This window comes from Megascapheus bottae, chromosome 27 (assembly GCF_031878675.1).
Source record: "Megascapheus bottae isolate mThoBot1 chromosome 27, mThoBot2.hap1, whole genome shotgun sequence".
Taxonomy (NCBI): domain Eukaryota; kingdom Metazoa; phylum Chordata; class Mammalia; order Rodentia; family Geomyidae; genus Megascapheus; species Megascapheus bottae.
The window spans coordinates 2,153,536-2,180,264 of NC_143535.1; the positions used below are offsets into that span (position 1 = coordinate 2,153,536).

General features: G+C 42.2%; 1 protein-coding gene and 1 long non-coding RNA gene across 3 annotated transcripts in view; one reads left to right on the top strand and one right to left on the bottom strand.

The window, feature by feature from the left end:
* The window catches only part of Mmp20 (matrix metallopeptidase 20), a 32,069-nt gene extending 11,983 nt beyond the window's left edge, over positions 1-20,086 (bottom strand). The window contains exons 1-8 of the mRNA XM_090319776.1: positions 19,961-20,086; positions 15,554-15,801; positions 12,453-12,601; positions 10,465-10,590; positions 9,549-9,710; positions 7,685-7,826; positions 2,707-2,843; positions 1,641-1,797 (exon numbers count right to left, since the gene is read on the bottom strand). Of these exons, the coding sequence (XP_090175902.1) occupies positions 1,641-1,797; positions 2,707-2,843; positions 7,685-7,826; positions 9,549-9,710; positions 10,465-10,590; positions 12,453-12,601; positions 15,554-15,801; positions 19,961-20,086 (1,247 nt within the window). The remainder of the gene's footprint in view (positions 1-1,640; positions 1,798-2,706; positions 2,844-7,684; positions 7,827-9,548; positions 9,711-10,464; positions 10,591-12,452; positions 12,602-15,553; positions 15,802-19,960) is intronic.
* LOC150045408 (uncharacterized) overlaps positions 1-26,729 on the top strand; it is a 262,795-nt gene that overhangs the window by 19,231 nt on the left and 216,835 nt on the right. The gene's annotated exons all lie outside the window — the stretch shown is intronic.

The following is a 26,729-nucleotide window of genomic DNA, read 5'->3' on the forward strand; positions in this document are numbered from 1 at the left end:
TTAACAATTGATTTGATGTCCCAGCAACTTCCTAATGGACCCTTAAAGACTTTTCCTTAATCAAGTTGGAAAGGTTCAATATCATTTCCTCAGTGGGCAGCAGGTATCATTAAAATCAGAGCCCTTTTCTCCCGGCAATCTCAAATTTAGAGAAATTTAAACCTCTGCTCCCATCCACCCCCTTGCTTAGGCTGTTAGGCCTCCATCTTGCCTGACTGGATGCACGCACTATGATAAGGCTGCTGGTGGGTGGTAGATTAGTCAAAGCCCAGGAAATGGAAAAGAGAGATTATGAGAGAGTGGATAATCCCCCCAAGGAGAATCTGGCTGCGAACATTTCTCGGGAAAAGAATGAAATAACCCTGACATACGTGACCTCATACTACTTCTGTCCTGCTTGCACCTGCATCTGTCAATCCCTTGCCTGAAAAACCTACTATGGGTTTCAGTTCCTCACTATCTATGCCAGCACTGTGATCATAGACTCCTTAAGAAGACTTTTGGAAAGTCGTGATTCACAGATTGTAATATCTCACTAGATGGACTGTGACGCTATGTTTCAGGTAGGAAGGCTTGTGAAACAAAACTAGCTGGCTTAGTGACTTTAATGCTGCACAGAAGGACAGCTCATGAGAGCACATGCTATCAGGGCGGCATCATGTAGGCTGAGGAGAGTCATAGGGCCCACATTTGCTTAGAATCCCTTTATGTGAAATAAGAAAGATTGTCCTTCTCGTGACATATGCCTGTGTTACTTTCTTAGCACCATATTGGGGGAGATGATAACAATTGGTTAAATAAATATAGGTATGCCACCCAAAGTGTAATGTAAAAGATGAAAGAAAATGAAATGAAAGCTGGTAGGCCAGAGTTGGGTGCTTCCCTCTTCCCTCTTGTTCCTGTCTTGGTGTGAGGTGGTTTGGCACAATCACCTGCTTAGAATCTGGCTTTGCCTCTCATTTTGCGATCACGAAACTGGCATTGTCACAGAGAGAGTTGCCAACATGGCAGATGTGCTCTTGGGAGGAGCCTGTAAAGAGCCACACTCACTTCTCAATACTAGTCTTCTAACAACGGACACTTAGTAGATGAGTTACAATCAGGCCCTGTGAGCAGTGACTGGGCCGCCAGCGAGCCCCTGTTCGATCTGCTCAGAATGAGCCTTTGCAGCAGGACAGACATGGAAATGACACACAGTTCCTTTACATAAGGTGAATCCTCATGTTCTAGGGTGGATAAGAGGAATGCAGACTTCTTCCTTTCCTCAGAACTTTCCTTCAAAGTGCCCTACATGTGACCATTCACTTTTGCAAATCACGAGCATTCTGGAACCTGTTTTATGGCTATGTATCAATGCAATCAGTTCCCTCTGGCATGTTCTCAGTGGGTAGTTAGGTACTTAGAGAAGCTGCCTCCACTCTTAGGCCACAGAAGCCATATTAATGTGTTCCTAGAAGAGCAGGATGAACAACAGGATTATTGAATGGATGTTTCACTTACCATTTGGGTGGTTCTACATCTTGAAGACCAGTGACTGAGAGGATTGGATGGGCCTGGTGCAAACTTGCCTTACATTCTTTTTTTGCCAAAGATTTCCCCCTTCCCGCTGAATACATTAGACAAAAGAAGAAAAGCCATACCTGTAGTATTCATCTCCCACAAAGAAAAGGGTCTTTCGGGGCTCCTTGAGGTAGACAGCAGCATCTATTCTCTGCACTTGCCTTGGGAACCCAAAGTCATAAATAGTCCGGGGAGGACCTTGCATTTGGAATCCTCTTGTTATCCAGTAGTGAGGGCCTGAAAATAGATGGTACAGCTTTCAAGATTGCCGTGCTGGCGGGAGGTGCATCTCACTCCTGCAGATTGCCATGCAGGATCCCATGAAGGGCTAGTTGCAGTGGGGGTTCACTGTGTGTATCAGCCAAGGGCAGGCTTAAGTCTCTTGTAATTCACCTTAGTAAGACACTCCGAAGTTTCCTGATGGCAGACGTCTCTGCTTATGTTTAAGAAACAATAATATTAATACAGCTGTGTCTTAAATTTAACATACACACACATATATATCAAGATAGCTTCCATTTGTAGTCTCATGTCACATATCTATGAGACAGAAGTATTATCACTTAAATTGGTGCTAGCATCAAGAAAATGTGAATAAAAACAGATAGTTTTCCTTTGGCTAGCTGTTGTCACAACACATCTTCAAGACTGATTTTACTCTAACCTCTTAGAAGGGCAAAAGGAAGGCTCAGCTCATAGCAGTGGGATAATTTCCTGAGGTTACCAAACTAGTATAAGGCTGGAGGCTGAGGTAGCATCTCATGTCTGAGATGTCCCGCCTCTTCTTGCTGCTTCTCGGGATGGCATTGCAACAAGGATTTTATTTAATGTTAAAGGCTCTCAATAGAATAGTCAATATAATTGTGAGAAGAGTGGACAGGGACCAGATCTCCAGTCTCCCTCCCCCACGGCCAGAGTCATCTATCTTGATACCTCTGTAAACTCCAAGGCTGGGGCTCTGGGGACCGTGGGGAGTCACTGACATTCCTTTTTGTTAGAACAGAGTAATGTGGCATTTCGTACCCAACCTCAGAAAGAGCAGCCCACATGTCTAACGACCACTAACTGCACTGCCAGAGCTAGATACTCCAGATAGGTGGGCACTGTGTTCCTGCCAGCTCTTGTTGTGCCCGATCTGTAGGGTACCTTTGAAGAAGAAGGCGAGGCCTCGCTCCGCCACCTCATAAGCTGCATCCACGTTGGACATGAGTTGGGGGAAGGAGCTGGTGATCATGCTGGGTCGGATTCCTGATGGCAAATGGACCTGCCGTCGCCAGAAAATCCTGGTGGGTAAATCAGAAGACATGGAGCACGGGAGTTAACTTAGACTGACACGTTACTACAAGTCATACTTTGTGTTAACTTAGACCGACATGCTACTACAAGTCATACTTTGACCTTGTTGTGTTTTTTGCTTTTGTTTTGCCAGTACTGGGGCTTGAACTCTAGGTCTGGGCTCTTTTGCTCAAGGCTATCACTTCCTGCCTGGCTGGCTTTGAACCTCAATCCTCAGATCTCAGCCTCCTGAGTAGCTAGGATTACAGCCGTGGGCCCCCAGTGCCTGGCTTCTTTTTTTTTTGTTGTTGTTTGTTTTAAATAGAACAGTTGTTCTAAATTATGATTTTTGTGTTTCTAGGGACAATTGATAAAGTCCGGTGACAATTCTGATCGTCATAGCTAAGGATGCTAATGAGGGTAGCCCAACAGAACACTTACACACCCCAGTATCAGTATCAGTAGTGCCCAAGTTAAGATGCCATATTTGAAACACTTACAACACAGTTTAATGTATGCATTGTAAGGTGAAGATAAAAATAAGTCCTATCTAAACTTGAATTATTGGGTTTTTTTTGCCAATCCGGGGGCTTGAACTCAGGGCCTAGACACTTCCCTTGAGCTTCATCAAGGCTAGCACACTATCACTTGAGCCACAGCACCGCTTCCAGCTTTTTCTATGCATGTGGTACTGAAGAATCAAACCCAGGGCTTCGTGGCAAGCACTCTACCACTAGGCCACACTCGCAGCCCCAAATTTAGAATATTCTATGTTCTAAAAAAAGAACCTGTGATTATAAAACTTTCCAGATAAATGAAGAGAAGTTATATTCAGTAGATAATAAAACACCAGAACACAAAGGATTTATAACTCAGAGTTCTTGATCACAGTACAAAAAAAGAAGTAAAGTGGTTCAAAGAAAGTATGCCGAATAATCCCCTCATACATCTTTAATTGAGCTTAAGCCAATCTGTGAGCCTGTTGGAGAAGAATAGTTGCAGGATATATTGGAATTGTGCAATGACAATTGAGAACAGATCCTGTTAATAGTCTTTGATCTTTGATAAGAAAGGTAGAACGATAGCACTTACTGGCTAGCTGATTTGATACTTAACTGCCCTATTATCTTTGTGAACTAGTAACTAACACCTTGCTTCTCACATAACTCCAGACATTTGTTAAATAAGTAGGTGCCAGAAGATTGTGTGGTATGCATTTGATGAATGACTTCATTCTCTCTGAAAGTGTCATTTCCTTTTACTATAAAGCAGCAATTAATTCATCAAATGTGCAATTAGGTTACCTTTTGCCTGGCCTGGTTCAGCTCTCTGTCTCTTGAATTCCTTGTCAGGATTGCATATTATCTATCTTTTTATTCTGGGGCTTAGGACAGTGTCTGGTATAGTTTGTTCCTGGTTGTTGAACATTAGCTTATTTTATTATTATTATTATTTGTCAATTCTATGCTGAGAATGGAACCCAGTATCTCATGCATACTAAGTACGTGCTCTACCACTAACTACCTTTCTTTCTGTGTTTCAGCAACCATTTTCATTTTCCACCTCTGTAGGCTAATGCCACGAGTCTCTCATTTTCAGGGGATGCCTGTTATTTCCTATTGGACTCTGATAATTCAGCTCAAGTGAATCAGTATGCTTTCTATGTACCTCTGCTAACGAACTCCTTGTCTTTGTTTTTCTCTGTTTCCCTATTTTCAGGGGAGGAAAAGGTGCCTTTCTGACCTCTTTCTCTTGGATGCTCTCTATTTAACTGCTGCCTACTCCTCTGGATTCAGGCAGTGTGGTGCTATGGGGGGACCAAGGGATGCTTGGGACCTTAATATTGGATATTTGGGTCAGTTAAGTTTTCTGTGATTCAGTTTCCTTCTGTCAAGTAAAAGCAAGAATAAGATAACTTACACAATTGCTTCAAATGATCCATTTGGATCATGAAAATGCTTTGTAAACTCTGGTGCTCCCGTAATTATTTGTAGGTATTTTTTAAAAGATACTTTCACTTCACAAGTTTAACTGGTGCTATAAAAGTTTAGAATTTATCAGCCTAGGTAAATTTTCTTCTACACTGGTCTCATTGGGAACTTAAGTATATGTCATCATGGCAATGGCTAAGAAGCTTTTGTGTGGTGGTTCTCTAATCTGGGCTGCTTGTCTCAGAATTCTCTACAAGCCAAGAAGTCATTTATGTTTCAGCCACTTCACTGAACCCAAGAATAAAAAAAACTTATAAAAAAACTTATAAAACTTAAAAGCATACAGAAACAGGCATCATGATACCTTCATATAATCCTACCCTTGAGAGGCTGAAGACAGCAAATTCCAGGCCAATCTGGGCTATATAGTAAGCCATTTCCTCAAAAAACAAAACAAAACAAGCATAAAAGAAAACAATCTAACAAAAACACAAACAATTCAACACCCAGTGCAGAGATGAAAAGAAATGCACTCATTACTTGACATGTGTAACTGCAACCCCTCTGTACATCACCCGCACAAAAAAGAAAAATACAAAAATATATAAAAATAGTCAGGACTCTGCCCAGTGTTCTTAAAAATTGAGGGTATTTACACTCCCTGGAGGAGCCTAGGAGAATCTCTGAAGTTGTAACCCAGACGGTGGAAGAGGACCACTCTTAAATCATGAGGACAGGGTTCAGAAGAAATGATAGAGCCAGAGATCTTAGTTCAGGTGAAAGCCTGGGATGTTGGCTCTCTTCTGAAATGCGTTCAAAAAGTAAATTTCCATTCTTTAAGCTGTTCCTAACATTTAGACACTGTAAACAATATAGATGGTCATGAGTATGGAATTAATTAAATAAGCAATGTGATATTCACTAGAATAATATATAATGGATTAAAATTTAAATTCATTGACATGGAAAAATGAGGAGAAAAATGTTTATAAGTTGGTATAACTAAAATTTAAATTTTGGAATCATTGTTCTCTTCCCATATTTGCACCACCTGCTTTTCAGTTCAGAGAATGTGTCTGAAGAATACACAGCATGTTTCATTAACAGCGTGATTACTCTATGTGAGGAGCTAACCATGTGTCTTCCGCCTCCTTCTCCTCCTCCTTCTACTGCTGCTGCTGCTTCTGTTTCTTTTCTTAAGTATCTACCTTCACTTGTTCTCTTTTCTTCCTTCCATTTCCTTCTCTTCCTTCCTTCCCCTTCTCTACATATCCATTTTCTTTTCTTTCTTTGCTGAAGCACCGTCTTAGTATGTAACCCACGTTGGCATTAAATTCACTCATATTCCTCTGGTCCCCCACTGCTAGGATTACAAGCATATGCCACTATACCCCACCTTTCTCTGTTTTATGAACGGATAAAAAATCCTATAAAACTAGCTTAAATATCTCTTCTCAGAACAAACAATGGATTTCTCAGATATCATTTCCTCATGAACCCTCTCTTGTCTGCCCCTTCTCCTCTCACAGCTCTTCCTTCTGAGCTTGAGTCACACTCCTTTTTTGCAATTATTTTAGAATGTTCTTCTTTGTCATTAAAGGCAGAGAGGATATTCACATAGTTTTATATTTTTAGATGCTACCATAGAGCTTAGTACCTAATATGGGCTCAGTGAATGCTTTTGCAATGAGGAAAAAAAAACTTAATGTCTCTTACACACATTCCTGAGCTTCTCTGTCTCTGCTGGCTGGTGGAATTCTGTCTCCAGTAATGGGAATACTATGAGTGAGTGTTTTGTTTTCCTTGTTGGAGTGGCCAGTGTCATGGTTGACTCCCTGAAAGGCTAATGTGGGAACAAAAGACAACTGTTTTTATGTGCTATCTCTTTCTCTTTTTTTTGTGGGTCATGGAGCTTGAATTCCGCCTTGGTGCTGTCCCTGAGCTCTTCAGCTCAAGGCTACTATCCTGCCCCTGGGCCTGGGCATTGTCCCTGAGCCCTTCAGCTCAAGGCTACCACCCTATCCTTGAACTAGGCCCCACTTCCCATTTTCTAGATGTTAACTGGAGATAAGAGTCTCAGCCCAGGCTGGCTTTGAACCTTGATCCTCATATCTCAGCCTCCCGAGTAGCTAGGATTACAGGTGTGAGCTGCCGTGGCCCAGCCTTTCTGTGCTATCTTATATCTGACAGCTAGAAAGCCTGGAGCTTAGGAAAAGTGCTTACATTAGAATCACCATGTACCCATTTATTCATCTTCTCATCTATCCATCCATCCATTATTCGTGTACCCATCTATTATCCATCCACCTCCCTATTATCCATCCATCCACTCATCCATCCACCCATCTATCATATACCCACCTATATTATCCATCATCCATCCATTATCCATCTACCCAGCAGTTATCAATCTATCATCTATCCACCCACCTATTATCTATCCATTCATCTTCCTATCATCTAGTCATCTACCCACTCATTATCTACTTATCCATTCACTCAGTTTTCTGCCTCCCTCCCTTCCTGCCTCCCTTCTTTACTCCTGCCTACCCATCTGTCTACCTAGCCAACCCTCATTCATCAGTATTTATTGGGTGTTTCCAATGTATTTCCCCTAGGCACACAGTGATAACTTAAAACATCAGGTAAATCTGGGCTGTTACCTGAGCTCAGCCACTAAACTGTCACCTGTGGAAATTCATTTCTGTTTGACTTCCTATCTTTATCTGTAAATTGAAGAATATGATGAAAAGGATTAGAAGACATACTGCACATATATGGATAGCATTTAGCTCTACATGGAGTGGGTCTGCAGTCTGTCTTTCTGACCTTTACCAGCTCCCAGGGCAGCATGTGCCTCATACCTTCAGGCAGGGCAGCCAGTTGGAGGCCTGAGCTGTGGTGTGGCTTGCACTTACCTGTCCTTGAAGAACAGAAGCTCCTTTCCCAACATTGTCACAGCATCGAAGGATGAGCTGGAGTCACAGAGATCAGGAATGGACGGCTTGTGAGGGGGGAGGTGGGGCGCAGTGGGCTTTCCTAGGAATGGTTTCCGAGGTCCTAGGAGTCAAAGTGTCTTGGTCAAAATGGTCCCAGCTGGAAGGGTGAATTTGATCAAAGTATATGTATGCATAGACTATCACAATGAAATCCCATACGGAGTTAATAGACACTAGTGAAAAAGGGGAACAACAATCCCAAAACTATCAACCAACCAACCCACACAAACAAATCTCAAATGGTACCAGAAATTAACGTTTGGATATGTGTACCCTAGAAAGCATAGGAGCTCCCATGCTGTGTTGGTCATGTCCTAAGGTACTGGCCTCAATGGTGGGCAGTCCTGGGCTTGAATCCTGGCCTTCCTATTTGCAGAGTTAGATAGCATGAAGTCAGTAACTTTTGAACTCAAGACCTTGCACACATTATGCAAGGGATCTCCCATATGAGTCCTGAACACAGCACTATAATAATAAAAAGCCTCAGCTACTCCTGTTGTAAAACAGAAGTAATAACACGACAATAAGAAGATATGCTTCCATGGGCCGGGAGTTTGGCCTAGTGGTAGAGTGCTTGCCTAGCATGTACGAAGACCGGGTTCAATTCCTTGGTACCACATATTTAGAAAAAGCCAGAAGTGGTGCTGAGGCTCAAGTGGTAGAGTCCTAGCCTTGAGAAAAAAATCCAAGGACAGTGCTCAGGCCCTGAGCTTAAGCCCAAGACTGACAAAAAAAATAAGCTTCCAAAGGCTGGTGAGAATTAATGCCTGTAAGCACTTAGAAGAATTTGACACAGAGTAAATGATTTTAAAATGTAGGTGTTATTATTTTATTGTTAGGAAAGCTTTTCTTTGATAGGTACAAATGTTTGAAATTCGAAATATAATTTAAACATTTCCCTTAATAATTTCTTTAATTTTTTCCATTAAGTTTAAAACTTTTCATATGTCCTTCCTTCCTTCCTTCCTTCCTTCCTTCCTTCCTTCCTTCCTTCCTTCCTTCCTTCCTTCCTTCTTCTTATCAATTTTTAAGTATTCTAATAAGCACCAGAAAAGATGCAGTAACCGGAAAACGTTTGTGGTTAAAAGTTGCTCCTGAGGGATTTGCTTGGGAGAGCTGGTTCATCTCTGATGGTCATTTACCAGCAACATCTCCATTCTTGCCATTTTCCTGACCTTTGATGAAGCCTATTCCAGAAAAAGTATGAGGCTCTGAGGCTGTCTCCCAGAACCTAGTCAACTATTTATTGATCTGGTTTTCTCTTGAGGAGAATTGGGTATAGAGTTCTTTTTCAGTAATGCTTTCTTACTCGGAAAAGTATGAATACTTGAGATAATTTTGAATTATCTTGGGATAGTTCCTGTCCTGACTTTGGGCTTCCTTAGATTTCAAAGATGAGAACAGCACACCCTACAGGTGATCACAAGATGGCATGATATGTCATAATGCCATCATTGCTATTTTTAAGGAACTAGAATGACTTGTATACAAATGGGTAAGCAACAATGTATCAACTATAAGATATAACCTTCCTCTCTCAATGAGTAAATTTTGATGTTCTCTAGAAGGTTAGACCAGTATCTACAGTTTCTATGTCTCTAGAGTAAAGATTCAAAACCTTAGAAAAGAAACAATATTGATCACAAGAAGCTCAACAGTGTCAGGAAGACACTGTTGAGGCTGTGGGCTCCAGCTTAATCTTTTCTAGCCAACTTATTCTACACTGGAGACTGAACGCCTGTTATTTGCAGGCTTAGGGATCAAAGAGGTGTATGGATCATACCGTATAAGGCCTGGATTGCTTTCACATCATCCTTGGGGAGGCGAAAACCATAAGGCTGCTGGTACTTATAGGTGGGATACATCAGTGCTGATGGGTCTGTGGAATGGGCCAGGCCCAGGGCATGGCCAAATTCATGAGCCGCAACTGTAAATAAGTTGAAACCTAAACAATGTGGAAGAAAAAAAGCAGCATCAACCCAGGTTTTAGTTTTCCCTATCTTCTGCCTTTCCAGGAGAACTTATGACCAAATCACAGTTGAACACATCTCCTTTCCACAACTGGACAGCAAAGGTAGACTGTGGGGAAGACTTAGTTTTGCTGGCTTTTGTTCTTTTTAGCTCGCTGGTGAGGGAGGATGGAATCATGAAACAATCCATCTTGCTCATTGCCGATGATGCTAGGCAGATTGATAAGGAAGGCCCTTGGCTAATAGTGGCAGTGAACTTTGTAATGACATACATTTAGATAGCAAACACTTTTCTGCTAGTGCAGCGACTCCTTTTTACGCACACATTTCACCTGCACAATGGTATTCTGGAACCTTCATCCCCATTCCCATCATACTTCTCAGGAGACACATGTGGGTCAGTGTGAATGTAGCTTATTTCCAAGTACACATAAGGGGGAAAAAAATCAATGCTTTGTAACTGAAGAAAAAACGAGCCATGTACTGGGGAAGGGATTGGTGCTTGAGATGATACATCACAGAACAGAGACCAGACAAATCTACAGCATAATCCTGAGTGGCTCTTTTCCCTTAGGGTGTTCCCTTTTGGATTTTTGGCTTACTTGTTTTTCCTAGCCAGCCTCTCTAATTAAAGGGTGGCTTGGGACGTTGAACCTCAAGGTTTCATGACGGAGGCCCAGAAGAAGGTACAATATTTTCCAGGTTATGGTGAATTGTGCATATATATACCGTTCGTTCCCATAGTCCACTTCTCAGCATTGTCGAAATGGGTATCTCCTCCCAGGCCCTCTCCAGGTGCAAACGCATGGGCTAGAGTCCCCCGAGGCCCATCAAATGGGTACGAATCTCCGTGATCTAAACAAAGGGAAAGGCTACCGAATTCAGACCTGGCAAGTCCGTGGGGCAAAGAGAACAGACAACAGTTTGAATAGCTATGATGCTTCAGTTTACTTTATGATTAGTCATTTTTTATAAATGTTCACATGAGCAAATAACTGCCTATTGACAGTCGAAAGGCAATATTAAATAACCAAGACATTACCATTGTGGTTTTTACGGTAACACGTAGCATCCTGGGGACTGTGTGTGTGCCCAGAGATTGCAAAAGGAGAAAGAACAAAGGGCCATTTGATAGCAAGTTGATCCACTGATTAGGATGTGAGCATTCAGAATATGATTTAGCAGAGAGGAAATAAGTAACTGAGCAAGGCTTTCTGTTTCTGTTGCACAATACAAATAAGATGGGAGGAAGTATCAGAAGAAAACATCTCCATAATTTTGATATCCCCTCACATGTAAAACTCACAAAAGTAGTCAAGGTCTCTGAAAAAGCCTAACTTGAAATGCTTCATGCACTTTTTTCTTTTAAACCACTTATATTTAATAGTTTGTTATAAATTTAACAGAAAAGGAAGAAGAACAGAATGAGAGATGTCAAAATAGAAGCTCCATTTAAAAATTCTTCAAAATAGGGGCCGGGAGTTTGGCCTAGTAGTAGAGTGCTTGCCTAGCATGCATGAAGACCCAGGTTCAATTTCTTGGTACCATATACATAGTAAAAAGCTGGAAGTGGTGCTGAGGCTCAAGTGGTAGAGCTTCTAGCCTTGAGAAAGCCCAAGGACAGTGCTCAGGCCCTGAGCTCAAGCCCAGGACTGGCAAAAAAAATTCTGCAAAATATTAGTGACTACCCAATTACATATATATAATTTTTTTGAAGCCAAGAAAACAAAGTTTGGTAAAACTCCAGTCCAAGGTGTTCCCAGAATGTAAGGCAATAGTGGCTGAGTCTCCGGTCAGCCTTCTGTTAGGGGTCTGGAAAACAAATTGAAAGAGTAGGAGGCCCACACATTAACTTAGTGGCCTACAAAGCTTCCTTGAGTTTAGTGCCTTGTCATTTCACCAAGTGCCTTTGGCCTTCTGCTGTGAATAGGATCTACAAAAAGTCAGTTAGGGCATTTGGGGACATTTTGGGACATTTCTGAAGCGTTTGTTCGCAGGACCTATTTGATCTTCTCTCTTTTCTCTTCTCCTCCTTAGTGTATGTGTCCTGCCAGTGATGTCAGACTGAAGTGAAGGCCAGGATGTGTGATGTCTGTGGAAGGACGTGGCACTAACAGTCACTAGGAAACTGGGATGGGAAAGGAATTTTGTGGGCCATCTGGGCCTCCCTTTGTCTATTTCCTGCTGTGTTTTTCTAGGCCGGGCTCAGTGTAAACCTACACTGTACTCCTTAGCAAGCCAAGTTGGGGAATGGAGATGGGGGTTGGGTCCTGGGGGAGGCAGACCTCACAGGTACAGCCTGCAAGTGTGAGTGAGACCAAAATGCCCCTTCTCTTGACCATTGCTGCAAGCGGGTCAGGGTTCCTTCAGTGAGGACTCAGGGGGTGTTTCTTGAGCGGTAGAGACAAACACCCAACCAAACAGGTAAGCAGAATCAGACCGCATGGTCTTGGAAGGGGACCAAATCATACCAGCAAGACTTTCACGGGGTCTGCTCCCCTTGTCAGCTGAATCTAGAGATGACAGAAATGCTAAGAGCGTTGCTGGCTCAATTACCCAGCGAGATGCAGGTTCTGATGGTGCAGGTCCATCGCCAGGGCCTCTGTCCATCACAGCACTGGAGGACTGTGTGGTCACTTGGGCTTAGTATATGGAAGGCAGAGTGTGGGGATCACGCTCCTGTGCATTGAGACAGAACCCAGAGAGCACCACAGTACCTCCATTTTCAAAAGATATCATGATATCCGCTTCTCCCGAGTTTATTCTAACGAAGTTCAGGGGGACGGCGCTGCTCCATGCCCGCAGAGCCATCTCCACAGACTTGTCTACCTCTGCAGGCCTCATGGAAGGCGTGTACTTGGATATCCTGTGGAGAGACGCAGCACATGTTTTCTGCTCAGGGACTGCTCCTGAATGAAGGAGGCTGACTGTACAGCTAAAACCTAGGTTTCTCTTTTGGACATGATCATTTTTATTTTCATTTGAGAGAGGCTAAACTGCTGCTTGTTAAATAGCAAGTCAAATGAAAGTGAAGACAGTTGAGAAATTCTGGTGCATTCCTTGTTATTGTAATATTCTTAATTAATATTATTGTTTTTGGCAGCAACAGAGTTTGAACTCAGCCTCACACTTGCTAGGAAAGCACTCTAACACTTGAACCATAACCCTAGTCTTTTAAGCTTTTGTTATTTTTTCAAATAGGGTCTTGCTTCCCCCACCTCCCTACCTCTCTGGGTAGTCTGGACTGTTAATTTCCCTATTTACACTTCACATATAGCTGAGATGGCAGCAGACACATACCATAATGCCCTGGTTTTTTTTTTTATGGGTTGATATGGAGTCTTGTAACTCTTTTGGTCAGGCTGGCTTAAACTGATCCTGCTGGGCTAGCTCAGCCAGTAGGTATGAGACTCCCAATTTTTGCCCCTCAGGTGGCTGGGATTATAGTCATGAGCTACTTTTCCAGTTTTAGTATTCCTACTTTTAAAGAATAATACTTAGGTGATATTACACATAGTAAGATGCCTGGAAATGGCTTAAATGTAGATTATTTTTTTCTCCAAAAGAGACTGAAAATGTTCAATTAAAATAAAAGATCAATTTTAAATTTTTCGGTGATGCAAGTTTCCAGCCAAGAGCCAGCAGGATTTCCCCAGAACTGCTGGGGAATGTGTTTTGTCTTAAAATAGTACCTTCTGAAGGAGTGCTGGCCTTACCGAGAGAGGCTGTCCCAGGTGATAGGAGCAGAGCATGCCAGCAAGCAGGGCTGTGAAAAGGACACCTAGTGGCAGAGAGATGTATTGCTTCTTGTGCAGGTAGTGGAAACAGTTGGTGACTCCAAGCAGCCCAGGGGCTAGGTTTCCATAACTCACATGAAGGGAAGGAGGGAGGGCCTTGGGCCCTGCTGGAATAATGGCTCCCCTGGGAAGTCTTGGGAGTTAACCTTAGAAGGGAAACTCATGTCTATTTTCTCTCTTCCTTCGGCCCCTGCTCCAGTGTGGGGCACATAGAAAATGCTAAAGAAATGCTTGAATGAAAGCTAGCTGTTTCGAGACTGCTCAGTGGCTCTGAAAGTTGCTCAAGTAGACATGGTCTAGAAACGTGCACCTTAGCAACTCTCCTAGGTTGTTCTAATGCACTGCTTTCTGTAATGATGGGGTCTCCAAAGAGAAAGCATGTCTCCCAGAGAGGATCATAAGTAGTAGGTCAGTGCAGGACGTGTATGGGTCGGGGGTGGGGGAGGAGCAAGAAGCATTCAAGCCCTAGGAATTGAAATCCAAAAGAGAGAGATAAAGAATTAAAAGGGGAATGCAGAAAGACCCTTAAAATAACCAGCTAAGCCTTTGAAAATATGCTGCTTATTTTGCAATATGCACCCCTGATTTGCCGCAACTTCACACAGTGCCCTGATCTTTCCTATTATAGAAGAGTCTGTTGCTGTATCCTTAAGCTGGTCATGAGTGCAGAACTGGAAAAAACAAGGGTGGAGGAAAGAATAGCACCAGAAGAGAAGAGAAGGTGGAGAAAATCCTGACCCAGAGTCCACTGACAGTCAAAGCAATTGTAGTCATAGCTGATACTCTTAGCTGATGTGCTCCATTTTGCTCGCAGTTCCACAGTTTCTAATGTTAAGTACTATTTGACTCTCACAATGTCACCACTGTCATCTACATTTTGAATTTAGGCAGTATTTGAGTTCTGTCTGACTTCAAGGGCCTGTACACACAGCATTATGCTGAAATTTTTTCTTTTAAAATTCTTGGATATTTGGTACATGTTAATTTGTAATACATGAGTTATGTAGAGTACTAAGATAGCTTCATGTCTTTGGGAGGATCAGGGGATTTGTTTGGAAGCAAGAATGGATAGGCAATGTGAGTGTGGGGTGTAGGGTTTGTGGGTGAGGGGTTTGTGAGGGGTTTACCATGGAATAGGATATACCCAGTGTCTCATTAATTTAATCCACACCCCTTACTATTGTGAAATTGGACTAATTCTAGGATACAGTTAAAGAAAATCATGAGAAGACTCCACATGTTTTTATGTACTTGTCTTAACTCTAGTTATTTCAGGGAATGGCGGCTTAACTGATATTTTTGTTCTGAGCGTCTCCTTGTGGATATATAGGTACATTGCAGGCAACATGCGAGTTTCCTTTCTTATTGAGCAGATGGGTTGTGGGGAAACTGGTTGGTACTGTTAGGGTATTAATACTAGATTAGTTTTCTTTAGAGGATAAACCATTTTTTCCCTACAGGTAAATAAACTTGCCTAAAATGCCCATGATGGCTGGTTTTTATGATAATACTGAGATTAGCTAATTGTGATTATATGATGGGTTTAGAAAGTCCATATTCTTATTGCTATGGAAAATTGTGATATTTATTTATTTATTTATATACTTTTCGGGGGTCATGGGGCTTGAACTCAGCCTGGGCGCTGTCTCTGAGCTCAAGACTACCACCCTACCCCTGGGCCTGGGCATTGTCCTTGAGCTCTTTACCTCAAGGCTACCGCCCGACCCTTGAGCCAAGCCCCACTTCCTATTTTCTAGAGGTTAATTGGAGATAAAAGTCTCAGGTCCTTTTGTGCCAGGGCTGGCTTTGAACTATGATCCCCAAATCTCTGCTTTCTGAGTAGCTAGGATTACAGGTGCGAGCTACCGTGCCCTATCAATTGTGATTTTTATGTAGATCAGAAGGAAAAGAGAATGAGGCAGAGACAGGGAGAGAGTCAGGGATACAGGGAGAGATAGGGATAGCTGATGGATAGACAGGGGTTGTTTCTCTCTAAATTCTGAAAGACTCGACCTCATTACCTGTATGTCAAAGTATTTTTTTTCCACTTGGGTTCACCTGGGAAGAGTCGATAGTTGGCCACGTCGGGAACTCCACAGCGAGGCTTCTTGATCATGTCCATTGTGTCCCGGTCCAGCTTCCCAGTGACTTGGAGGCCTAAGAAGGCCTGCAGCTCCTTCACCTTCTTTACTAGGGGACTGCCTCCTCTCGCCACCATCTCCCCCATCTGCAGATTTCCTTTCCTTGTGTAATACTTTTGAAGATAGGCCTGAAATGGAGAGGCAGGCTGACATGTCTGTGGTATGGAAACAGCCACAAACAGGAAGAACAACAGCAGATATTCAATGTGTATGTTCCCTTGTTTGGAAAAAGTAGACAATGTCTGCATAGATGGAGTTTGGATAGAGCCAAACTTATTCATGGCTGTCTTTGAGCGATGAGGGGGTTAGACTAGTGTTTATTTCTATCCACCTGTCTTTGGTAGTTTTTCTACCATGAATTCAATGAATGTGAATATTAGGTATTAAGTTGTAACACAATTATTAGATTATTAAATTATTTGATATTAAATTATAAAAATAGTAGAAGGAAACAGAAGCGAACCTTTCCCCCATGGACTGGAGGTTTATCACTGACATTCTTTACCAATGTGCTGGGCAAAGGCTGCCTGACCTCTGGTAAGTAGTGGTTGGTGCCAGGTGCATTATGCACAACTCCAGATCCATTCTTCCCCTCACAGTCTCCCATCCCACAAACTACTGAACTGAGGCTTTCAATCAGTTCCACTGCATGTGGAGCAGGATTTGTTTGTAATTTCTCTCAGCTTTGAAGCATATAAAATTAGCTACAAATGATAAGGCTGCATTGGCAGATGCCGGCTTTCACTCTTCGGTGACTCAGGTTGACTTTGGGATGAACTAGGGAAGCAGGCCAGGGCAAATGGGTGAGCAAGGCCTGCGTGACTCTCGGGAATTCTACTCCTCCTCCCTGTTTCTGGAAAATGACTAGTGTGTGTGTCTCTGTGTGTGTGTGATATACATATATATGTACTTTGTTATTTATATAGTGTAGGGTGTTATATTACATATAAAATATATGTTTATCTCTGTATTAGCTACTTATTTATAGTGGGCCTTGAATTCAGGGCCTTGGGTTGTTGCTTAGCTTTTAAAGTTAAGGCTAGCACTCTACCACTAGAGCCGCAGCTCTACTTCCAAGCCACAGGGTTGGAGAGATGCACTAGTTCCTCAGTGGGTGTGGAGGAAGATGGTTCTCTTGGTTTCTGACTTTTACAAAATATTAGGTGAGGTCAGGCACAGTGGCTCACCATTGTAATTAATCCCAGCTACTCAGGAGGCAGAGATTGTTTTGGAAGACTATGGTTTGAGATCAGCCTGGGTAAAAGCTAATGACACCCATCTCAATCACCATTGTTAGTTCTTCAGTCTTTCTTTAAATTACAAGTTTATAATGAAGTGGTAAATGGAAATCTATGTTAGTTTCAGTGACGATCTTAAAACCTGTTGGAAATGCTGAGTTCACCTTACTCGATACTCTATGAGTGATGATAGCTAGATGTAATTTTTTCTTCTGATCTTTTTTTTTTACTTTCTGATGGTATATGAATGATACTCATTCTGTAGAAGCCACACTTTGAGTTTCACATTTTGGTCTTTCCCTAAGCTAGCAATTGATGATTTACTAATATCTCTTAATGATGGTAGTGAGCTAGGGTTCCCAGCCACCACAGTAGCAAGGTAACTCACATAGCGGGCAGGGCACTGTGGTACAATGCCATTTGGTAAGTTATGAGTATGAAATGTATTTCATTCCTGCTTTTTGGAGACAAGGTTTTGTTATAGAGCCTAAGCTGGCTTTGAACTCAAGAACCTCTGTCGCCTCCTCCCGAGTGCTAGGATTACAGTTCTGAACAACCATGTCTAGCTTCAAATGGAGTTTGTTCTTGTTCTTTTGAGATGGGGTCTCACTGGAGCCCAGGCTGCCCCTCTGACAGCTGAGTGTGGGGATTATAGACAGGCCCCACCATGCCCAACCTCAAATGGGTTTTTGGGTCATGATATTTCCAACCTGCAATGAGACGATTAGACATAACCTTATCACATGTCAAACAATAACAACAACAAAACCCAGAATAAACCCCAGATTATGTAAATAGCTAGGTATGGTCTCATGCTCCTATTTTCAAAGCCTTTTCCCAAATCAGCAAATTAGAATTTAAGTGGTACAAGTACATACTAAATAGTTAACTAGGAAACCTGTTTATATTTCCTAGGGTAGATGTTTGCATCTGGAATTTAGAGGGTGAGGAATCGGGTGTGTCCAGGCCTAAGTTGCTGTTTGCTCTCAGCTGGTATTTAGAAGGAAGCAGTCAAGTGCAGAAGGTGCTTGCCCAGCTGGCCTTCCAGGCACAGGATAACCCAGGCCCTCCAGCTGTGGTGGCTCAGCTTGAGTCTCCAGGGGCTGTGGGCCACATTCCCACACCCCTGGGCTGTTCACTTGCTGCCTTGGGCCTGGCCACTGTCTCTGTCTCCAGATCCTCACCAGACATTATGCACAGTTTAAATGCTTTCCCAGACTCCCTGCTGCCCCAGTCACTCATCTTCTTGCTTGACTTCCGGTCCCAGCACCACTCAGCGTGTCCTCACTCACTGACTGGGTGTCTGATCCCCCTTTCCCCCACCCTCACCTCCACCAGGCCACTCTGTACTCCTTCAGCCAACGAATTTAGGCTGAAGGTTTCTATCTGTGAGTCTTCATGAAACGGATGAGGTTCTTACACATTTCTATCAACTACAAGGAGAATCATTGATCCTTCCCACCTTGGGGAGTCCACATAAAGGCCTGGCCAGATCCTTGCAGCCTTCCAAGATGCAAAGTGGCTTTTCCCCAGGGGATAACTGGATATTTGCAGGAAGAAGGTCTGTGTGCCAGGGGATAAGCTGTGGATACGTTTCCACGTTTCTGTCCTAACAGACCTGGAGGGGGCAGACTTATTTGGAGAGGTAGAAGAGGCATGAAAGCCCTGACAAAATAGAAAGAATCACGAAAGGTTTGCAACAACCCAAGGCCATATCACTCTTACCAGGGAACCCTGATGGGCAGGACCAATGGCTCTTATTATTACTCTGTGGACCTGGGTCAGCTAATTTTCTCTGCAGAGAATGGCCATTGCAGACCATTCTTTGCAGCAGTGTCACACAATCATTGTTTGCAATCTGATGTCTGTGGGCTTGTAGTCTGCCTGAGCTGAGCTCTCCTACCATGTCAGATCTGTTCTGGCCTCTCTTATGAAAATCACAAAACCTCTGTAGCTTCTGAATTCAGGCGGCATGTGCGCTGCATTGAGGGGTACTTTGGGGAAAAGGGACGTAAACCTGGGTGGCATCAGGAAGACAATTTCCAGCAGATCTCAGAATCCCCAGTTATTCTGCATGTGGTTTAACTACAGGGGGGCTACTCTCCAAGGAGGCTCACTTCAACTGGATGCCTACTGCTGGATGGAACTTCCATGGTTATGTGGTGGAAAATTCTTAGCAGCTGGTGTAGCAGGAGAAGAGATGAAGAGTGAGAGCCGCTGGTAGGGGCAGGCCAGTGTGCATAGGTCAGCTCAGCAGGGCCTGCCAAGCCTACGTTACAGGCCAGCAGCTCTGACTGGATTCACACATCTTTGTAATGTGTTGACAGAGAGAGGCCCACGAGAAACATCTCCATATGCTTTTCCCTAATTCTGGGCAACTGCTTGAGTAGGAAGAGGAGTATTGCCTGCCTTGCAAGCTGAATAAAATGCTTGGAGTCGTTCAGAGCCACATAACCATTACAAAACTTGCCATGTGAATGATTTGTCTTAGAGCCTTTCCAACAGCCAGATAGGAAGAGATCTTCAGAGAGGAAAATGCAGAATAATCTAATTTAAGGGTCATGGGGAAATGCTTTCAAAAAGAAAAGCCCTCCACAGCAAAGAGAGTTTTCACTTAGGAAAACCTTGGTTCACTTAAGTTCTGATCAAGGTTCCTTTCAGTACAGGAGCTATTTTTCAAAGTGGGAATGCAAAAAGTCCTTTTGTGACATCTATAGGGACTTAGTACCAAATACATAGCCTGTCTCCAGGGTGGAGGGTCTTATACTTCAGGTTTTATACTTCTTCTCTTTTTTCCCCCAATACTTGCTTTGTCTTGTTTGTATTTGCTTGCAACCCCCCTCAAATTCGGTGCAAAACTAGATATATTGCCACTATTTATTCGTTCGCTTAGGCATGCAACAGGTGCACCTAACATGCCCCCATCTTAGATGGTTCTGCATACTTATTAAATGATGAAAAACAATAGAATTTGTTTTTTTTTTGTTTTTTTGTTTTGCTTTTCTGGAGTGATAGGAAAAAGAGGGGACTGGGACAAAGATTCACAAACCTGTGCAAGGTGGTAGTTGTTCCTCCAGGTCCTGGGGGTGGCCACAAACAGGGAGGGGACTGCAGTGGAAAACTTCAAAGCAGTGACGAGAAGGACAGCGAGGCCAGATGCCGGGAGCACCTTCATCTCCTCCCGTAGCGTGGTAATTATATCAGCCTGGGGTCAGCAGACAGTGCGCATTTGCGCGTGGACCCAGAGCTCCTTTTATAGAGTCCAACAGGTCTGGGCCCCGCAAGGAAGGATGAATCATGTCTCAAATGGTAATTACACAGCTCCTTTCTCTCCCTGATGACGGGGTAACAGATCCATGCACAGGAATCAGAGAACGCTTCATTCTTTGCTATTTACTAAATCTCTACAGGAGAGAGAGAAAAAAGGACCCCCTTTTTAATGAAGTTTATTAGCTACTTACCAACACATGGGGTCGGAGGAGGGTAAACTTGATTGATTTGAACCCAGGATATTTGATTCATCTCAGTTTAGGGAACATTTCCTATTTTGATCACAGGAAAGGTAAGCGATCAGAATATCATTGAATTAGAATGTAGCGGAGGTGTGCTGGGGTCCCCGTATCTCCGACCCAGTCACCTGTGCCTTCTGCATCTGCCTCCACACTTCTCAGGGAGAAATGCCGGTGGTAATAACGGTTCTGAGAGGCTGGAATCATCACAGCAGCACTGCACTATACCGTGCTACCCAGAATGAAGAGGATGTCTCAGAGCCGTTCACGAGTTCATACAGGAGTTTGGTTTTAGTTAACCAAAACCCTCCATTTTGGGTGCTGTCTGGTTAATTTGGAGGCCTAAGTCTTTTTCCTGGCTCTCATTTAGATGAAATGTGATTAAAAACAGCATGGAGATGGGAAAAACATTTTAAAATCAGAAAAAAAAGAGATTGAGTATTTTCAAAGCAGTGTGACCTTGGGTAAATTATCTTTATGGAGCATCAGGGTTTTTTTTTTTTTTATCTGTACAGACATTTTGCATAAACTCCTCAGAGTTGTAGCATGGCTAGCTACTGCATATAACTTATTACCAACTGCTTCACATGTATTGTTCCTGGGTTCTGAAAAATTGCTGTTACTATGATGCAGTCACTCTTGTCGGATTCAGATAGAATTGAGAAGCTTGTTTTGTTTGCCAGTGGATTAAAAAAAAATCCCTGTCTAATGATCTTTCTACACAAATCCCACCAGAAAGTCCACCATACTCTCTACCTTTTGTATACCTGCCTCGCACCTGCACACAGATTTCTTTACCTTTAACATCATTCATGATTTCAGGCTCAGACAAGACGTTCTCTCAGGAGGATCTCCACAAGTGGGCCATACCAACTCCTGTCTCCAGCCTCCAAGAATAAGGCAGTTACATAATCTCCAGGTGGATTATGTAAATCTGTCCGTTGCTAACCAAAGCTTCCTGGGCTTCCCCCTTCAGATACAGCAGATTCTGTGCCTTGCTCTCCTGTGAATCCCAGATTAGAATCCTTTGTCTGTTCCCAGACAAATTCTTTTCCTTGGAGATAACTTGTTCCCTGGATGGTTCCTTTTTTAGCTCTGAGAGTTTAAATCCTAATTCTAATACCCGTGACTATGGCTTCCAGCAGATTGATTCGTTTCTTTCGGTGGTAGCAAGGTAAAGATGCCTACTCCATGGGGCTGTAGTAGAGGAGCAAATTGCATCACAGCGAAGCTCTTAGCAAAGTGCTAATGCTCAGCTTAGCTCTGGGTTGACACTGGGTTCCTTTCTTTTTTTTTTTTTTGCCAGTCCTGGGCTTGAGCCGAGGGCCTGAGCACTGTCCTTGGACTTTCTCAAGGCTAGAGCTCTACCACTTGAGCCTCAGCATCACTTCCAGCTTTTTTGTATGTATGTGGTACCAAGGAATCGAACCCGGGTCTTTGTGCATGCTAGGCAAGCACTTTAACCACTAGGCCAAACTCCCAGCCTACACTGGGTTCCATTCTAAGAAATGTTTTCTTGGGTACATGTATGACTGGGTCAGTGATCCTCAACGTTTGATTTCTGGACCTTCAGCATGACTTTCGCTTGGGAACTTAGAGAAAATACAGATTTTTAGTCTCCAGGGCTACTGAGCCAGAAATTCCAGGAATGAGGCCCATTTGTACTCTTGAACATGCTTTCCAGGTACATGCTAAGGTTAGCGTAACCAACAGATTACTTAAGAAAACAGAATTATTAAATCTGACACAAGTTTGTTTTAACTATTAAAAAATTGTGAGAAACATTCTAGCCATGTAAAGTATTGCATACAGCCTGTGTCATCTGTGGCTATACTTTTCATTGATGGCATTCCTAATAATTGAAAGCCATTCATGAGATCTGTTGAAAATAATTGATCATTAATGCTGTTAAACCATGGAAGTGTGTAAAGGACTCACGCTGGCACTTTGATAAAATTCAAGGCTCTTCCTGTGATGGTCTTTCCCTTTCTTCTGTTGCATTCTGCTATTCTCTGCATGGGAGAAAGTGATAGACCAGTTTATGGATTGAGGGAGAAGTTGTTACACATATAAACATCATGTGTATAATGTGCAATTATTCTTGAACCTATCCCATGCACGATGGACACAATCTCAGAAACATAAAGGTTAAAGATTTATTGTAACATCAATGGAACAGTATTGAGCTAAGGAGTAGTTCTTTGTGGTAGAGTTGGCTCTGTAGTTTAATAGCCTTATCTTCTGTCTTACAATATATTGATTCCAGTAATTTATAAAAAGAGGAGATGACCCATTATAGAAGACAACAAATTAAAGCCAATCAATAACAAGAATAGAAAATGTCCTGTGAACTTCCTAAATCCCTATCTCTTAACTCTATAAAGTGACAAAGCTCTACTTAGATAGATTCTTTAAGGATTAAAATGTCTAAGGGTTAGAGATGAAGCTGGCTCATATATAGGAAATTTCAGAATTAGTCTTTGCTATTATTTGCAAATCATTTCCCCCAAATATCATGCTGATAAAAAACCCACGTATATTATAATTTTACTTCGAAGATATAACTGGATATTAAATTGGTGACTGATATAACATTAGAGGAAAATTAAAGCATTGCATCTGAAAGTCCCTCAGAGGCTTTGTCTACAGCTGGGGGTACTATTTTGGGAAACTTTAAGAGGTAGAACCTAGTGTTGGAGGAAGAACACCACCATAGACTATCCCTTTGAAGGCGACACAGGATCCCTGTCCCTTCCTTGCTTTCCGCTTCCTGTTTTGAGATGAACAGCTTCCTCCTCCATATACTTGCACTGCCATTATATCCTACCTCACCATGGGTGCAGAATCAAGGGACTAAAATCCCTGAACCTATGCTCTTAGAATAAACATTTCTTCCTTATGTTGATTTTCCCAGGCATTTTAGTTACAACTTCAGGAAGACTGAGGGCGCATCATCATCAGATGACGAAGTTGACATACTATGATACATTCCTTCTGTTTTGCTCTCTGAGTTACATTGCTAGCATATAAACTCACGGGGACAAGGGATCTGTGTTCTGTTGTGCTAAAGGTGTGGAATAAGGATTCCATGAACAGTTGATGAATAAGTGAAAACACAATGGAATGACTTATTGGATGATTATAACTAGGGTAATAAGAATGTCCTCAGAGGGATATGTTTTAAATTCGCCTGTAGACTAGATCTAATGAAGAAGTTGCGATGGTAATGAAACATTTATTATGTATCAGATGTGATTGATTACATAGCAGACATTTAGTCAAATACTTAATGCATCTTTTTTTTTTCTGTATAAATGTACAGTACCTCAGTAACGGCACTGGGGCCTACACTGAGCAATGCCTTTGAGAACACTAGACCTCTAGTTGGCTGGTGGGTGGGTCCTTTGACTTCAATATAGACTCTTATGTTGTGCCTGCTCAGATTTTGGAATAACCAGACTGGCCAAGCTCCCTGGCCAATGGCAAAATTGGTATTGTAATGATTCCATTGTTATTCTGGCTTCTACATTTAAAAAGTTTTTGGTAAATTTACTTTGATAAATAGCTTTCTGAAATTTTAAAGAGTTTAGGCACAACTTGGTAACAATTTCAAGTTAAGTAATGCTTCTCGTTAAGCAAATTTGTAAATTACCAGTCACTCGCCACCTTGTGGCCCACATGTGGCCTTACCAGATCTTCCAAAAGCTGCAGTGAATACTCTACTTTTGATGCACGATTATTAAAGACTGTTAATTTGTCTTACTTGGAAATCATATACTCTATTGCACAATGACATTTTTAAGTTTTGACATTCTTACTAGGAATGTGGAATAATACCAATTAATACTCTGGATTTATGAGTAAACCATATACTTTAGAATCAGATGGAATTGAACCAGAATTTGAAAAACAATCATACATTTGAAATCAAAGAGTATCCTCAGAATCTCATACAGAAAATGAACAAATCATCTTACCTCTTTGGTGAAAATGAGAGGTTAAAGAGGGCCTGATAAGCCTGGGTCCAGAAGCCTGCTTGTTTATCTTCATCAAGAATGGAAAGGAAAGAAGAGGGGGAGGTAGGAAAAGGCAAAAGTGAAAGAGCCCTACATACTTTACCAGCATGTACTGTAGATGATTTGTTTAGAGAGAAGCAAGGAAACAACTTTTGATCTTACAGTTATTGGCTTTGAAAAAAGTTGGCTTTCTATGTCTTTGCATATGGGTGGAAGGTTTTGCCTTCAGCAGGGAGTGGGCTAAGTGGGATTACGTCTGTCTGCTCAGGTTGAGGGTATGTGTAGAACTTAAAGAAATGACTTCCAAACTTTATTCATATATACATTTATAAATACATATACATATGCTATACATACATGTCTAATAATGAAATTACTAATTCACATGAAAGTATTTATTGGGCATTAATTATTTGTCAGACACTGAGAATGCAGAGATATGAGATGGATTATATACTTCAGTAGCTCAAAATTTGTTGCTGTAATAAGATGGATAAAATAGAATGAATCTTTGTGACAAAGATATCCTTTTCCTTCACAAATTTGTGGAATCCTCCCCCAAAAGCATTTGTACAACTCATACAAAGAACCATAAAAGAAGTCATGTTTTGGGAGCCAAATTCTATTCCTAAGATTTTTCATTAAGAAAATACTAACAAAAGAAAAGCTTTGTTTTTATCATAGTTACAAGAGCAAAAACCTGGAAATAACTTCTAAGGAAGTAGTTGACTGAATTATAGCAATTCAGTGATATACAACTAAGTCACCAGAAAACATATATCAAATATGTCAAATATTACAAGAACAACTTTAACCAAAATAGCAATGTACAATTATACAAAAATTGACTCTACAATCTGCTTAAAGCAAAGGGCATAGGGAAAAAAGTTGGAAAGAGATGTGGAAAAATGAAAATAGTGTGAATATGGTAAGGCTTTATCCCTAATAATTTTCAAGTTTTCTTTTAATGCTGTTATATATCTCCAGAAAATAATAGATAAAAGTTTGAAAGATTGAATTAATGTGTGTTTGCTTTAAATTTGTATATGAGCAAACAGAAGACATAATGATAAACTTGGTGGCATATTATTCATTGCATCCCCACCCCATATCTGTTAGCATGGTCTGGAAATCTGGCCTTTATTCTGTATGCTGTATAAAGGATGAATCAAAACTTGCCCTAGACTATTCAGAGAGACTCAGGTATAACCTTGAATTATCCTACAGCACAATTAGTGGAACAGTTGGTGACATTGGAAGATCTAAATACTTGAACAAAAGTAAAGTCCATTTCTGCCTAAGAAGCTGAAGGTGAAGACAAGAGAGGGATGGAGAAAGGAATGGTGAGGGTTGTTCTGTCCATGGCAGCAGGGCTTTGAATCAGTGCTAGTTGCCAATAGGGGTGGAGTTCACTTGTAAAACAGGGAGATGAGATGAAAGGATGTAACAGGAAGAGAGAGAGAGAGTGTGTGTGTAAAAGTGTATTATGGGATTGACAGATGTAAAAAAATCAGTTTCCAGTAAGCTATGTTCAGGGCTATTTGATGTGGCCCATAAGATGGAGTGGAAAAGGAAGGCAGAGACTGGGCTTTCAGAGGGCCCTTCTCACCACGGTGCTGGTGACCAGCACAGGAAGACAGGGGTCAGGAGTTGTTTCCTGGGAGAGCCGAGGCCAAAGATGAAAGCCAGGAGAGCAAGTTCTAGGCCAAGCTGCAGATCCAGTGAGACTCCAGGACACAGGGCTGGAGTATGGCCAGGCATACAATGAAGGAGAGAAGCGGGAAGAATGGCAGGGTCAGGCCTGGAATAGCAAGGGCACCTGAGGGCTTGCAAGGCTTATTTAACAGACCCGGAGGGGGTGGGTTGGACCACGTCATGAGAGCTTTGTGTGCTGGGCCACAGCATTTGACACTAGTGATCTGTGAGGGGAAACCACTGGAGCGTTTCTTCTGCAACGATGGCGCGGCTGAGTCTGTATTTACAGGAAGGCTGCTCTGAGTGGAATGTGCCAGATAGATGAGAAGGTAGCAGGATGAAGGAGTGATGGTGATGTTATCTTAGATCATAGATTGTAAGAGACAAGCCTGTCAGGGAAATGGCATTTTGTTTGTAAGACAGCAATCACCAAGGTAAGCTGTTGAGGTTGGGTAGTGACCGAGTTGCTGGCTGCCTGTGGGAAATCTGACTGGAGCACATTCCACTTGGCTAATCATTTTAGGGAGTCAGTTCACTAAATTACAGACCCCTTTCAGCAGATGAGTCAGCCGTTTCTGGAAGTTGATCATTTGGCCTT